This window comes from Anser brachyrhynchus, assembly GCF_964034855.1.
Source record: "Anser brachyrhynchus genome assembly, chromosome: 27".
NCBI lineage: Eukaryota > Metazoa > Chordata > Aves > Anseriformes > Anatidae > Anser > Anser brachyrhynchus.
This window is the reverse complement of record NC_137720.1, coordinates 4,065,856-4,081,378: the sequence shown is the minus strand read 5'-3', so window position 1 is coordinate 4,081,378 and position 15,523 is coordinate 4,065,856. Positions and strand designations below refer to the sequence as shown.

Genomic DNA, 15,523 nt, shown 5'->3' with positions numbered 1-15,523 from the left:
ATTTGAATGCAATCATGTGGCAGTAAAAAAAAAAAAACCCCATGCATCTCATTTGTCAATTGTTTCTGGTCACATTAAAGCTCGAAAGCAAGACTTCCTGCTTCTTCCTGAACAACAGAAAACAGGACCACTTTCATTAGCACCAAAAGGATTTTAAATGAACAGTTCCAGGGAGCTCCTTTCAAATCATAAAACGTGAATTTTACATAAAAGTGTTTACAAATAGTTTCTGCTTTACACTCAGCTCTGCTCATCACTGACCAGAAGTTATATACATACAGACTAGCTCAGTAGCTTCAACCACTTTCAAGGAGGCTGCAGAATTTATTTTTAAGAAAAAAACAGGATTTCCTGGTTCCTAGAAATTTTCTTCAGCCTGTCAGATGCAGTCACCTGCCGGCTGCTGCAGACGCAGGAGAGCACTAAGCTTTTGGAGAGAAGGGGTACTGCGGGTGCCACCAATCCAGGAGCCGCACGCTATGCACAGGGTCCAGCACAACCTGCACTCCTTGGTCAAGGCGCGGTTTCCTGCCGTTGCGGACAGGGGCGTCCTGGAAGACCAGACGCACGCGATGATGCCTCATGTCTGTGCTCACGTTGATGGTGAACTGCAAGGAGAGAGACAAGGAGGTGCTGTAGGAGGCAGACAGATTCTAGAAACGTTTGTTTCCAGATAACTGTAGACTGATCGCTGACAGTAGGTATCAAAATTACTTCTTTTTGGTTACATCAGCATTTAAAATACAGAACTGATAAAGAACGACTGACTCCCTTCAGGTAGGTTTTCCACAAAGCAATTTAGATTTAATTATTTATTTACCTGAAAGGAGAAAAAATACTATTTCAAAAAAAAAATCAAAGCAATGAATAAACAGAAGAATTAAAAAAAATAAAATTTAAAAAAGTAAACGTAAATTGCTAAGAACGAAGCTGCACATATCCAGGGTACTTCAGGTGCTGGGAAAGTTACACTCAGACTCCAAAACACTGAAGTCAAACCAGTCCTCTCTGACTGGCAACCCCAAATAACAATGCCAGAAGCGAGTGTGAAAGCAAGTGGCTGTCAGAGGAAGTCTGGTTTCACTGCTCTGCTTTGAGGTGAGGCTAGCCTGAGCCTCACTTGGGCACAGGCCAAACCTGCACAAAGTTGCAGGACTTCCAAGAACAGACACAGGTGCTGTCCCACACCTAACCACGCCTGTGCTCCGTTCTGACACACCACCTCCATCTGGAGCAGAGCTTGGTGGTTTTAAAGCCACCGATTCTCCCAGCAATCAGGGACCACAGACACGGATTCCAAGCGTTTGCTCATACAGGTTCTGCTCTCAGAATTTGTTGCCTTGAGGCAACGAGAGACTTCATTAACGAGGGAATACCTCTTCTCCTGCCTCCCCACTTCTTCCCTGCTGTCAACTAATCTGCTCCCAGCTGCTGCATGCGCACGCAAACTCAGCTTCTTTCCCTAAACAGGGAAGAGCTGATGGATCTGCAGAAGCTAAACTGAGGAGATCCTTAGCAATTCCTCTGATCATTAACCTTGAGATTCCCACATCTGTCTGGCTGGTGCAGCAGTAGGATTTATACAACAAAGAGGTTTCCCTCTCCTTTCAAAAACCGCACATGTGAAGACTGTGTGGTGGATTTCTCAAACACTTACCAAGGTAAACGTCATACCCATGACTATTGGCACGAATATGAAGTTAAAGGTGGTGATCTGCAGTAAACAGCAATCCTGGTCGGGGTTCGTATGGACTTCTTCATACTGAATAGGTGGCTGAAGACCTTTGCAACATTTGCTCTTAAATCTGGGAGACTTCAAAGAAAAGAGAGACATTTAGCTAAGCAGGAGCCTTTGGTTTCTTCTCACCAGTTCTGACTAGCAGGTTCTCACCACATTCCCATACACCTGGGCAGTGTTACATAAACAACAAAAAGCCACCACTCAGGACAGGGAATTTGAAGCACCATTTCTTTAGACAGGAAAGCTGCAGAATTTCCAGGGTTGTAAGACAAGCAGTTTCAGATTTGGATCTACATTTTGACCACTCAACTTAAAAAGGCTGTTTTCTAGTGGCAATCAGTAGCGACGATCCAAAGATAAGATTATTTTGGGGTGACAAATAATCCACATCTTACAGCGGATCAACGAGGAAATAAAATATCAAATGCAAAAATAAAAGCACAGGACTCGACACATCTTGGTAATATAGACTGAAAACCGAGCGTAGTTTCAGAATGAGTTTTAGCTTACCAAGGGATTCAGAATTTCCATTTACTGTCTGAACTCAAAAAATGTTTCCACCTTCCCTTCTACCACTCAGAAATACCATTACTTCTTCAAAAAAAAAAGTCAGAGCTGTTCTGGTTTTTCTTTCATGACAGTTCGGCTTTCATACCTGCTTTTTGAACTTGAAGTTGAATTCCCACATTGCTTCTTGTCTGTTCCCTTCAAGCTTTTTGCACCAGAAAAGCAGACACTGAGGTAGAAAAAAAAGAAATACATAACTATGAAACCCTTGAAGGCACCGCTTTAAATAAGTTTTAGCAGAGCATTAAGACTTCCAATTACAAACACAATTACACAGGAACAGTTAGGAGCCATTTACTCAAATTAATTATGTTCAGAGATCACGCCCAGCAGTTTAAGTCTCCCAGTCTCAAGTTGGCCAATTCACAGCGCAGTGGAATGATACAACTCGTAGCCACTGACCTGCTAAACAGAAATCTCTCTGCGCAATTTGTCCCGTCGGTAAGGCAGAGATGAGTGGTACAGATTCACCTGGTTCCTGCACCCACCAAGAGCTCCCAATAAACCGGACTCCAACCAAGACTAAGCAAAGCAGCCACTTAGAACAAGGATCAAGAAGGAGAGAATCCAGGGGGAAATGCAAAGACTGATGTATGACCTTTGAGGTGACAGACGATAAAGGTCCAAAGCCACTTAAGAGTCAAAAGAAGGTCCTGTCACTAGGCACTATCATACTTCAGAGCACAAAAACACTGCCAAGTTAGCAGTTTCAATCAACCTACTGTTCCTGTTTCAAAAGGAAATGAGAGAAGTACCTCCTCCGACACCTGTGGTAACCAGCACTGCCCTCCCACGCAGACATACACCGAGAGTTCTCTAATATAACACAGTTACCACCGATCGGTCCACAGGCTCCATCCCAGCATGCAGCACTACTCCTAGCACGAGTCGCAGCAGAACTCCTGCATTAGAACAAGGAGGAGGGAAATTCCCTGCCTACCACTGAGCGGAAGCAACTGTCCTTCAGCAGCCAACACAACAACCTGGCGAGTCAACACAGACATCACTGACCATGTTTCTACAGCACAGCTGCCAGCCCTCCACAGCTGGTCTTATCCAGTCCTTTCAAGCAGCATCAGCAGGAAAAGGGAGAGTAATACTGATAAAGACAACAACTCCTCGTGACCCATGTGCCAACTCCTGTGCACCAAGAAGGCCTGCCTGGGTGATGGGGGGAAGCACACATTTAATTTAAATCCAGTATAGAGTGACCCCAAATGAAACAAAGCCGGAGCCATCCTCCACCACCGGGCCTCTGTAATTAGCAGCTACAGGCGATACGAGACCCTTTACTTCAACTCTGAGTCACATCCGTAAGTCATTAGAAGTTCTTTATCTCAACAGTCTTCAAGAGGTGACCAGCAAAGCTTTGGGGAGTCAAGCTCAGAAACGTGCATCACGTAACCTCCACCTGGGAGAAGGTGACCCTCACTTTTTGCAGGTAACATTCTCCAGATTTTTCTTTCCTCAGGTGTGCAGGTGCTGCCGAGTTTAACTCGGCCATCGGCGGCATTTGTCGTTCACCTGCACAGACGGCCTGGTCTAGCAACTTGTTTGGTCAAGGCAAGTAGTGAAGCACAAAACGGTCAGTACCTCCTAAGGGGCAGAGGATGTTGTCCACGGGTCAGCCGTCCTGCCCTTCAGACGCGCCGTACGGCCTGCCGCTCCACCAAAATTAATGGGGGTGTCTTTAAAGGGCAAACACTTCTGCTGACACCATAACGGCTCCAGTGTCCCACACAAGCTAGGCTAGGGAAAGAAAAAAGGAAATTAAAGAGGAAAAGCTAGATTCGATAACATGGGGGACTGGGGTCTCCTCTTGCCACATGCAGTTTACATAGGCGTCTGCCGTTAGTTTCAGTGACCCATAAAGGTAACAAAAGCCCATGAAAGCAAGAACACGGGGAGGCAGTGTCAGATCCTCCTCCATAACCCCGTGCTTAGGTGTGTCAGTGCACAGCAACACACGTGGAGCTCAGCGTCTTGCAATGCAGTAGTACAGCAAGACTGGGCTTGGGACAGCTCTTCTGTGCTCCAAGGGGTTAGGTCAGACCTCCACTGCCCTAAACAAAGCCTCGTCGCCATTTAATTTCCTTTTTTAAAAGCTGAATTGTAGAAGACTGCACTTCAAGAATCTTCCTCAAACTATTAGTACAGTAGAAGCACTAGCAGGGGGCACCAAAGCCGTTATGATGTCAACATGAACACTTCCACAATAACAATCCTACAACACCATCTCAGGCCTTCTAGCTCTTACAGCCACACTATCAGAGCCAAGCCGCAGGCATGCCATGAAACAAGACTCTGAAGTGCTAAAGGTACGTTACAATTTCCTAGAAATGTTTTGCTTTTTATTTTTAAAGAAAGATGACACCCTAAGTGGGGAATCAGAAAGAGAGAGAAGAGCCCTGGATGCAGAGCTATGACTCTGCACACAGAGCTACCTGCTTTTCTCCTGCTCTGCAGCACCACCTGCTTGCGTTACCGCTCAATGCTCCCTAAGCAGTATGATGGTTTTTCCAGGGAGAGGAAGGAAGAGAGAAGGGATGTTACACACAGAGAGATAGGGTTGCTCTATTTTGCATGGAAAATTGTACAACTGTTGAACCAAAGGCACTTCTGTCTGGCTCCAAAAACCTCATTGAACTGGTTTGGAAGGTGGAGAATTCACACTGTTGCTTAAGCTGTCCACAAAGTACCAGACAGTTGTAAGCAAGCAAACCAAACAAGAAACACGGAGGGGTATCAGAGTTAAAGACCGATAGAAATTTAAGAGGAATGGATATCCAAGTGCTCCAAGCTCTGACAACAAGTGGAGTTGCCTGCCCGCACCAGTGACAAACCCCTTACAGCCCAACACAACCGCAATCCCAGTCCCAAAGCAGACACTTGCTCTGCACGTTTGCCATGCTCACAACGTCACTACCTTCCCTCACCCAGCCACCAAAGACAACGCATGACCTAGAGGAACACGGTACAAAACCACTCCCTTTCAGTAGCTATCAGTGGCGCTTCTTATCTCTCCAGCTGCCTGCTGTGGAGAAGAGACGTGTTCTGACAGGTAGCGTCCGAATAAAGCAGTGGATATCAACACTGACCCTACTGTCACCTCTTTCCAGCAAGAGATTTGTAACAGAGGAGGGAAGAGCTGCAAATATCCCTAGCAATTCTGACATTCAAGGAAGCAAGCGCCTTTTTGACAACTACAAAGCTGTTGTAGTAGGACTTAGGCACCCGGAAGAGTAAATAAAATCCTCTGCAGCAGTAGCTATGCAGACACAGGTAACCAATGCACTTATACAAGTCAGTACTCCAAGTTAATCCTACCTCCCAGGCTTCACACAAAAGTTTGGACCCAATTACCTTTCAAAATCCCTTAAGCCTGGGTTTTTCTATGGTTCTAAACGTCTATTTTCCTTTTAGAAAGAGAATAAAAACAGAAAAGCAACATCTCAGACACAACCCACTTCCTCAGTGATCCCACTTACTCTGGAATTTTTTAAAGTGCTGGGAGTACTGTCTGGAATAGCTGGATTCCTGGAGACTCGAGATGCAAAAGGCTCGTACATGTGGTATAGCGACCGGATGACGCACGCACGGAGACAGTGCAGCTTCTCCATGGACTCCGGCCGCAAGCGGAGAGGCAGGTACGCGTCCAGGCTGTAGTGCCTGAAAAGCCAACGACAAAGCCAACATAAACTGAGGGCTCAGAATGCCGAAGACATGCAGAAGAGAGCTCTGAGAAAACCGAACACCTAATTGATCACAGGACCCGTTGTCGACTCAGTCTGCAAGGGTTCTGCACCGCTCTCCATGGAACCACCGAACAGTCTCAAAGACTTCACCTGTATCAGTCAGGGCTCCAGCACACAGGTCAATACACGATGTTACAATTCCCCAGTAATTCCCTTGCAGACAGCTTCCCCAGACAGACCAGTTGGTATTTTAGTTGTAGGATAGCCAAAGGCCTGCAGATTCACACAGGTTCCCTAGGACTCGCGTTACCTGAGCTTCCCTGCATGATTACAGACAGCTGCCTGAGCAGTGCGAATGACTGGGCTTGAGAGCCACACTGTGATCAGAGAAAACGCCAAAGATGACTTTGTTAGGGAGCTTCACTCAAAAAAACAAAAAACAACAAAAAACTGGGGCAAGGATGACCGTAGCTATGATGGGCTCTGTACTCCCGTTGCTTGTGTTTCGTGTGCAACAGATAGAGAAATGTAAAGAAAATGTTCTGCCCTGAAGGAAAGTCCAAGTGACGCACACCTGAACAGAAGGATTTGTTTCCAATTGTGACCTTCTTTGCTCTTCTTTTGTTTCATTTATAACTTATTTCTGCCACTGAGACAACAACTAAATGCATTAGTTTCTTTCATGCCATCCTAGATACAGGAAGGTGACCATGATCTAAGCTTGAGGCAGGGCAAGGTTTCTGTCAGTGACGATTGCTTGCCTTTAAGGTAACGGCACTGACCTTACTGCAAGCATCTTCTGAGCACTTTACATACAAAGTGCACATTTTTGAACAGGAACGTGTACACTATTGCAAGCAGAAAAGCGCACAAGGCTTTGAGATCTTACATGAAGCATACAGGAATGTATCACAGACAGATCCGCTTCCAAAGCGGATGCAGTACAGCACAACAGCTTCCCAAACAAGGCCCACAACATCATTTCAATATGCAAATACTACGCTCCCAAGCCTACAGGAAAATATTCCCTTATTTACAGCTCTGCAGAGAACCAGTCACCACTGAAGTCTCCTACAAATAGTTACACCATCCTCTAGAGTCTCACCTTCTGTAGAGTCTGGTCCAAAAGGCGGCAGTGCAAGTAACAGTCCAGGCTTTCTTGCAAATCAAAGAGAACCGGACAATGTCTTCAGGGCGAATGTAGGAAGCCAACAGCAGCCAGATGTCAATGGGGTATTCTTCTCCACCGTCACCATCGGGGTCTTCTAAATACAACAAAGGCACATTAGTGTAATAAAGAACCTCTTCACCACATCACATCTAGAGGCACATACTTTAATACAGCTAGCATGGAGTGAGTAACTGCAGCAGGTACAAATACACAGTCATCTAAACAAACCCGAGCGACTACAACTTCATTGTCACCGCTCCTGGTTTTGGTTAGCACGAGCTCGTCCACCTGTGCAAGCACAACACTCTCCCTTTGCTGGATATATGCCATCACTTATCACTGCTGCACTGGTTGCACAAGACTGCAAAGTGGCAGCTTCAAAGAATAATTTCCGCTGGAAGGGACATCTGGAGGTCTCCAGTCTGAACAGCCCAGCTCACAGCAGGTTGAGGGACACCAGTTTCGTGAACAGAATGTTCAGGATCTCGTCCAGCCAAGCTGTGATTGTCTTCAAGGATGGAGATGCACGGAGATCCCACAGCCTTTCTGGACCCCTCTGCAGCACTTGACTCTTTCCCAATGAAAAAACAACACAGAAGTGGAAAAACAAAGGCTACATGGCAAATACAGGCACAGTGTAAAGAAGGGACAAGCTCGTGCCTCTTTAATCAAAACGGTTCATTTAACAGGGCAAAGTACACCTCACACCAGAGGTCCCTGAACATCAAGATGTTGTCACAGTTGTCAATTCCTTTGTTCAAATGGTCAAAAGATTTTTGTAGGAGTTCTGCAAGAAAGGGCATGCAATTCCCTTCTGCAACTCTTCTAATGGCTTATCAGCTGCTCTCCTTAAACCCACATTTTAATTAAATCTTCTGAGATGGCAAACATTTAACGCAGTTCAGAGATGAACAAAATGGCCCGTTCTTCTCAGAGGTGTCAGAACCGCTTCACCAAAATGGAAGGTTCACAAACTCATTTAACTCCTGCAGTGTTTTTAAACTAGCACCACAATTTTTTCCACAAGCGTTGCTCCAGATTTAGGAGATAAAATACTTTCAATGGAACATGGATGGCTAAACAATACTAGGCATTTGCAATGCTATGAGAAAGAGAACATACAACTTGGACAAAGCGCTGGCAGGGAAAAAAAAATGCCACAAGGTTTGTAACCAAGTGGCATAAAGGAGGTGTATAAGAACTCAAGGGTGCCAAGTCTAATCTTCAGCTATCAGCTTAATAACAAAGGGTAATAAGCTCATGTGATAATTGCAACCCCCATTGCCAAGGAAAGCTCTGGACGCACTCACCTACACCACGAAGGATTTATGGCAGCCATACCTACAGCAGGCTGTAACAGATTAAACTCTTAACCCAGGGGAACACTGCGCATCTACAGTCCTTAACGGACGCTGATATGTTGCACAAATTAGTATCGGTATTAATAAGTTCAAATTCCTTTCTTAAGGAAAGCTTAACTTGCTTTCTTGTGCTTCAGCAGAAGCAACCTGTTGTTTGAAAATTCTGCAGGGTGCCACAGTGCAGCAAATCAGCGTTAGACTTGTTTGTGGCATACTGCTTCCCATGCAGCTGCACGAAGTGTAACTGCTGAAATACAGCAACAGAATTAATCCATTGTGATGCTACTAGGGCCAAATTCACTCAGTTGTTGGGGAAAAAAAACAAATCAAACAAACAAAACCCTTGAAACCCATTTGCAACAAACTGCAGCCTTGGAAACATCCTGAAAACAGGGCCTGGATCCTGCCAATAAACGCATCATGGGCAGCAATGCTTTTTGTGTGTGCTTTTTTTTTCTCCTCCCCAAAACAACACTGCTTTCACCTACATGCTTTCAGTGAAGAACAGTAATGTGTGTCCGGTGGCAAATTTTCACAACTCCTGAAGAGCAGCTGTAGTTTTCCAAGGCTGAGAGAAGTTTGCTGAAAGCAACAAGCTCTTAGGCTTTGATTTCACACCCCAAGGTCTGCCTTAGTGAAAAGGCAACACATCTGACTGAGTCATGGCAGGTTTCTCAGGAGAAATGGCGTAGATTTAACCCTGGCATTTTTTTATTTTTATTTTTTTAAACAACTATGAGTTACAGAATCCACCAAAGAGCCACATCAGTCTTTGTAAATAGAAGTCACTAACATCTCACATGCAGAAGATCCTAAGGAAGCCCACGAAGAGCACCCCAGGGGAGGCTGGCAGCCATACCATACCTTTGTGCCTTTTGCTCTTCTTTTTTCTAGATGCAGTTCGTCCGCTGATGCTTTCCTTCGTGTCCATTTCATCGCTGCTGTCACAAGACTCTCCAGATACGGAGAGAACTTCCTCAGAAGGAACGCAAGAAGCTTCCAAGCCACAGAGGGATTTTACTAGAATGACAAACAGTGACACGGTAAGCATGCCAGCAGAGAGAAAAAGGCAATCTGAGTCCAGGAGACACTTCAGTGGAACCGAAGCCACTGCTAAGAAACAGCAACCTAAATTCATTCAAGCCTTCTAGTGACACAAACAAGTAAATCCTAGGCCTAAGGATTACCTTGTCAGAGCAAGATTAGCACAGGTGAATGAATTGGAAACATAATTATTCAGCCTCTTGTTTTCAGGAACTACCACCAAGGATAATCACCAGCACATTATGCAGATGATCCTACTGCTTTAGCTGAGGCTGTTTACAACTCTGAATAAAACAACATGTTGCCCTGCATACCAGAGCACGCTTGCATGACCACCATTCAGTCTGTACAAAGCCACCACCCACGCTGTAATTGTCTCCTGAGCACACTGAAGGTATACTTCCTCCTCGGTGGGACAAAGAGATCCTGTGGCTGACGATAGACAACCCATCAGAAATACAACTCGGAGCCAAGCACGCAGGAATTCCACTTGTCCTAGAATTTAGTGAAGGGGAAAAGACTCTGGCCTAATGAGGAAAACAGCAAGTGAAGACAGTATTTCTTTTGCAGCCTCAGGGGGAGACGTTTAGATGCATCACTGTTACGAAACATTATTTTTCAAAGTTGATCCGTAAACTGAGGGCTCATTAGGGCAGAAAAATCCACGCGTGTGGAAGTAACAGCACAGTCTGGAAAAATAAAGGTGCAGCCCTGCGTTACAGCTGCATGAGCCACTGTCACAAAGAGACCAGGACAATGAACACTCTGCAAGTAGCCTGCACAATACAGGCTCACATTTAAGAACGCTGATTTTCTACCTAACGTGCTTGGATGAAGAAAAGGACTTCTACCGAGAGGCACTTGGCCACCCCCAGCAGGCCTGTGCTGCTCCAACTTTTCTAACCTAGAAAACACCCTAGAACCTCCACAGGGTTTTACACACGGCAGTTACAGTCAGCAGAGCCACCTGAGAGCGAGAAGCCCTACTTGGATTAGAGGGACAGAGTGGCAGGAAAAAAAAAAAAAGATAAGGAACTGACCAGAAACAAGCCTAGGCTAGAAGCGTTCTCATTTCTAACCACAGGGCAAGGTTCTGCAATGGCAACACAGCAGATGGAAAGACAGTCTCAGGATAGAGCTTGAGCAGTTTAGGAAAAGGGCCTGCATCCCTAGGCCTTCAGCCACAGAAGCTGCAGTGCTTTGCTAAACCAATTCCACCATTTTTTGTCCCCCACCTTTTTTTTTTTTTTTTTTTTGGAAACTTTGTAAAACCGTATGCATTGGTGGTAGCGATATCCTTCACGCTGTCAAACAGCACTGCCCTCTCCACGTGACCCTTTGTAGGCAAAACCAAAGAGAAACAGATGGCAAACAAGCGACAGCAAGTTGGGCCATCAAACGCAGCCAAACGAGAGGCTGACAGCAGATCAGGAGTCAGAGAAGGGTTCAGAAAAAGACACTGTCACACTCCAGGAAGGAAAGATCGACACGATACCTGGGCTGACAGCACAAGTCTGTTCACACACTGAGTCACGCTGCATCGCAGCCTTGCCAGAGAGGCACCCTCGCCTCATCTCACAGCAGTAATCCTACCCCATCCCCGGGGGTTAGGAAGGGAAGGAAAAAAGCTCAGGAAAATTCCACCCGGCCTTTGCTCCCCTCCTCGCCTCCTGGCAGCCGCAGGCAGGGCGATGTTTGCTGGCAACCAGAAAGACGAGAGGTGAGCGAGGCCAAAGGCCAAAGTTCCCCGGGGCATCTCCTCCCTGCTGTCCCCGAGCGGTGGCAAACTGCAGCACGGTCACGACTGCAGCAGATAAGGCTGCAGGACAGCCCCGGGGATGGCGAGGAGGGAGCCTCAGGATCAGCTCCTCAGGAAGGGGAAGCCCCAATGACTCTGCAAAGCCCCGAGAAAGGGGCGGGCAGGGACTGCTGTGACCTGGAGTCATCCGGACAGCGAGAAGGCAAACCAGAAATAGGATGCAGGAGTTTAGGAGCGGGATTAAGCTGCACAGGGCAGGTGATGCAAGCACTCAGAGCAGGGGGCACGACGTTAAAGGTGACGCAGTTTGCTGCCTGCGAAGCTGAAGCACGCTGCCTCAAAGGGAGAGCCTAGGTAAGGATGAACGGGAGATGGAAGAGGGAAGCCCCCAGCCTACTGCAGAGAGTGGGAGGTGCCCTGATATGAAAAGCTTGACAAGTAGTGAATAGAAAGGATAATCACTGGCATCACTACCCTGTACCATTCCCCCACCACAGGCACCCATACAATGAGCACTTTCTCCTTCAATTTTAAGATCACAACAACATAACCTGAGTTTTCCCATATAGAGTTCAGCTGTCACTGCTGATACAATAACACTCACCCCCAACTCATTCTACCCCTTAGACCAGCTACATTTAAGAGTCAAGCCCTAAACATCAACTGTTCTAAAGCAAGCAGAGTGTTAGTCCAGAATGTTCCCATTACTCTCAGCAGCTAAAAAAGAAGGAGGAAGTAGGTAACAAAATACTGCAATACATTTTCAGGAAACTGCCTGCTTACACGGTTGCAAGAAAACAACAGCAACACTCTCAAAAGACCTCACTGCAGCCAGAGCACAATTTGCCAGAACTACCATAACCTTATTCCCAGTTCAAAGACTTTTATTTCATAAAAAGTTATCTACGGTTTTGTATAAGGCAATAAAGTAATAAAGACTTTTTTTTTGTTTGTTGTTGTTGTTCTTGTTTTGCTTCAAGCTGGAGATAACACCCAATATTAAGTAAAAAAAAAAAAAAGGCTTCCATTTCAGGCACTGATGAAGACTCAGCAATTCTGCTGGCTTTCTGCAAAAACAACCTGTCGAGGATCCTAGGCATCTGATAGAGAAATGCAGACTCATTTTCGGGCATCAAGCTAGACCGTCAGTTCTCGGGCCCAGGGGGCTCTCCCACAGCACACGGAGGCCAGCAGGACGGGAGGCAGCCTTCCCTCCTGCCCTGCCCAGGGAGGGACAGACCCCCAGCGCACACTCACCTTCCTGCTGAACCGCGTTGGCCACAGCCTTTTTCACGCGTCCGGATTTCACGACAGCCGGGTCTGAGTTAGCGTAATCTGCCACGGTCACTGCGGGAAGAGTCGGGAGACGGGGCGTCAGGGGGTTACGGCTTACAGGGAGGGGAGACGAGGCCCTGAGAGGCCCGATCCCTCCTCGAGGAGCTTCTTCCCACGGGGACCGAGCCGAGCAGGAGGCACACAGCAGGAAAAGGAGCCCCAGCAGGGGGGAGCGGGCGGGGAGCCCCAGCTCACACCCTGCCTGCCTCGCCCTCCAGGCCCAGGCCCCCTCCTCACAGGCCAGGCGGGCTCCTCACCCCACGCCTCCAGCAGAGGGGGCCCTGCTCGCCTCCTTCCCTGCCTCCCCCCTCAGGGCCCGGCTCCCCCCCGCCGCCCCCAAGCCCCTCAGCGAGGCCCGGGCCGCACCTCAGGGCCCAGCCCCGCTCCCCCCCACCCCCCAAGGCCCCATCCGGGCCCTCACCGCGCTCGGAGCAGACGTCGTCGGCCCGGAACTTGAGGCGTTTGCGGGCGCCCCGCTTGGGCATGGCGGCGGCTTCGGGGCGGCCGCGCGGGGCCATGTCCCGGCCCGTCCTGTCCCGGCCCGGCCCGGCCCGTCCCGCCCCGGGCCGCCGCGGGGCCGCGGGGACAGCGCCGCCCCCTCCCCCCCCCGCCTCGCGAGAGCGTGACGTCACCCGCCCGCGCGGCGCTCTGACGTCATGGCGGAGGGAGGGGGACTTCGCTCCGCCTGCCCCCCCCCCCCCAGCGGTCCCTGTTAATGACGTAATTGTCGTGTCCCCCCCCCCCCCCCCCCGTCGTGAGGTGAACCCCCCCAGTGCTCCCAGTGACGGGGGGCGCTGGGGTGAGAGGTCCTCCCAGTAGGAGCAGTCCCTTTTCCAGTCCTGCCCAGTGCTCCCAGTAACGAGGGGCTCTGGGATGGCTGCCCCCCTAAGCACTCCCAGTAACAGTGCCCTGAGGTAACTGGCCTCTCCAGTCCTCCCAGTAACGAGGGGCTCAGAGATGGCTGCCCCCACAACAGTGCTCCCAGTAAGGAGTGGCTCTGGGACGGCTGTCCTCACAACAGAGCTCCCAGTACCAGTGCCCTGAGGTAACTGGCCTCCCCAGTCCTCCCAGTAACGAGGGGCTCAGAGATGGCTGCCCCCACAACAGTTCTCCCAGTAACAAGGGGCTCTGGGATGGCTGTCCCCACCCCAGTGCTCCCAGTAACGAGGGAGCTGCCCCCAGCCCTCCAGTCATGAGGTACGAGGACCTCTGAGGTGACACCCACCCTCCAGTCCTCCCAGTAACGAGGGCTTCTGGGGTGATAGCCCCCACACCAGTCCTCCCAGTATCAAGGCTCTCTGGGCTAACTCATCTTCCCAGTAGCAAGGGCCTCTGTGGTGATAGCGCTCCCCCCCCCTGCCAGCTCCAGTCCTGCCCAGTTCTCCCAATAACGAGGACCCCTGGGGTACCAGGGACACCAGTCCCTTGTGCCCCCAGCACTGGGGGGTGCCCCACAACCAGGGCCTCCACCAGCCCCATCCTGCCGCGACCCCAACCCCGGGGGTCCCCCACCACCTCGGGGGGGCTCAGCCCACACCCGGCCCCATTGCCACACGACGCTGCCGTCCCCATTTCTTTTAGGGCCGCCCTGAATCCTCGGTGCTTGGCGATGCCACCTCCTGGTGAAGGAACTGGAAGGTGCTGCAAAGAGCGGGTGCTGTTTGGGATTCCTGCAGCCACCCTCTAAGCGGGGCAGTGGGGGGTCCCCGTGCTCTGCCCCCCAAATTTAGGGTGGCTGGGACAGGGCCGTGCTCGGCATGGGGCCGGTGGAGGGCACAAGCCCTTGGTGCTGCCCAGGCGGGCACCACACAGCCCCCGGCATGTTTCTGTCAGAGTTTCTTAAAACACGTTAAGAGCATTTTATCAGCAGAGAGCGTATCTGACAATTGAGAAGAGTTTTGATTTTCCCTGACAGAAAAGGTCATTCCTTGACAAAAATGCGATTTCTAATCGTATCCCTCTATTTCTGGAGCAGCTGATACGAATTAAGGGGGAGGGCAGCCGATACAACCAGATCCCGAGGCTAATGGCTTTACCTACCTCCTTGGTTGCTCAGGCACTCGAAAATGTTTTCTTTGGACGACGCGATTCATCATCGTTATGCGGGGACCGGATCACAGCGCTATTTTTAAGAAGTAGACTTCTTGTTGGCTTGGGAAACTCCGGCACGTGGAAGACGGAGGAGGTTTTACCCACCAGGGCCAAGAGCTGCACCGAGGTGGCTGCTTCCAAGGCTGGCCGTGGATCCCGCAGGTTGGCGGCGTTTATCTTCTGAGACCTCCCCAAAATTATCCGGTAAACCCCCCAAAAATGGGCTCCGTGTGCCCGTGAGATAAGGGAACCGGCACCGCCGCCCACGGTCGCACCCAGCCCCTGCCACGTCCTGAGCAGGGCACCCTGGGGTGCTCCAGGTGTGGTGGCCCCACAAGGTGGGGAGCAGCCACCTGGGCTTTAAGAGGCCCCAAATTAATTGCTCACCTGCTAACGAAGCCTCCATGCACCGGGCTTGTTGGGCACGGCACCGTATTATCCCTCCTTTGCTCCTGGGGGGGTTATGGGGCACCCAAGGGCTCAGCTGCCCTCCTGGGGGGGGGGGGCACCCCACAGCTCTGCTGCTGCGGGGCTGGGTGAGGACCCCGGGGGGCCCTTCCCACCGTGGGGCTGCTGCCTTCAAAGGGGTTCAAGCTCCCTTAGGGGGAAAACTGCCCCCCCCCGGGCATCTTCTGCCCCACGGGGGGGGGGGGGGGGGAATTTTACCCCCCAGGAAGGATTTTACCCCCTAGGAAGGCTCCTGCAGCCCCAAGAAGGCTCCTGACCCCGTGCCTCATCCCACCCCACAAATGATCTCCC

The 15,523-nt window shown here is 49.8% G+C and overlaps 1 protein-coding gene and 1 long non-coding RNA gene across 4 annotated transcripts; one reads left to right on the top strand and one right to left on the bottom strand.

Moving 5' to 3' along the window:
- Window positions 1–136: 136 nt before the first annotated feature.
- TMEM183A (transmembrane protein 183A) lies at window positions 137–15,118 on the bottom strand. Of its 3 annotated transcripts, none has more exons than XM_080569659.1 (8): window positions 14,714–15,118; window positions 12,596–12,685; window positions 9,400–9,555; window positions 7,109–7,268; window positions 5,797–5,977; window positions 2,397–2,477; window positions 1,658–1,813; window positions 137–608 (listed from the first exon to the last, which is right to left on the bottom strand). In XM_080569659.1, the coding sequence occupies exons 3-8, from the start codon at window positions 9,464–9,466 to the stop codon at window positions 423–425; spliced, it is 831 nt and encodes a 276-aa protein (XP_080425785.1). In that variant the 5' UTR covers window positions 9,467–9,555; window positions 12,596–12,685; window positions 14,714–15,118; the 3' UTR covers window positions 137–422. The 3 variants fall into 3 exon arrangements, with proteins under 3 accessions (XP_080425785.1, XP_080425783.1, XP_080425784.1); XM_080569657.1 differs by lacking the exon at window positions 14,714–15,118 and adding an exon at window positions 13,095–13,282; XM_080569658.1 differs by lacking the exon at window positions 14,714–15,118 and adding an exon at window positions 13,095–13,281 and having other exon boundaries at window positions 7,109–7,265.
- On the top strand, window positions 9,562–12,382 carry LOC308183486. The gene is made up of 2 exons (XR_013942450.1): window positions 9,562–11,692; window positions 12,106–12,382. It is a non-coding gene; the product is annotated as an uncharacterized lncRNA (long non-coding RNA).
- Window positions 15,119–15,523: the final 405 nt, after the last annotated feature.

Excerpts from the sequence above, each read along its gene's own strand:
- TMEM183A (XM_080569657.1), bottom strand. The coding sequence starts at position 13,191 with ATGGCCCCGCGCGGCCGCCCCGAAGCCGCCGCCATGCCCAAGCGGGGC. Across the intron at positions 5,978-7,108 it reads TGGACCAGACTCTACAGAAG|GCACTACAGCCTGGACGCGT; the intron begins GTGAGACTCTAG and ends TTGGCTTTTCAG. Across the intron at positions 1,814-2,396 it reads ACTTCAAGTTCAAAAAGCAG|TCTCCCAGATTTAAGAGCAA; the intron begins GTATGAAAGCCG and ends TTTTCTTTGAAG.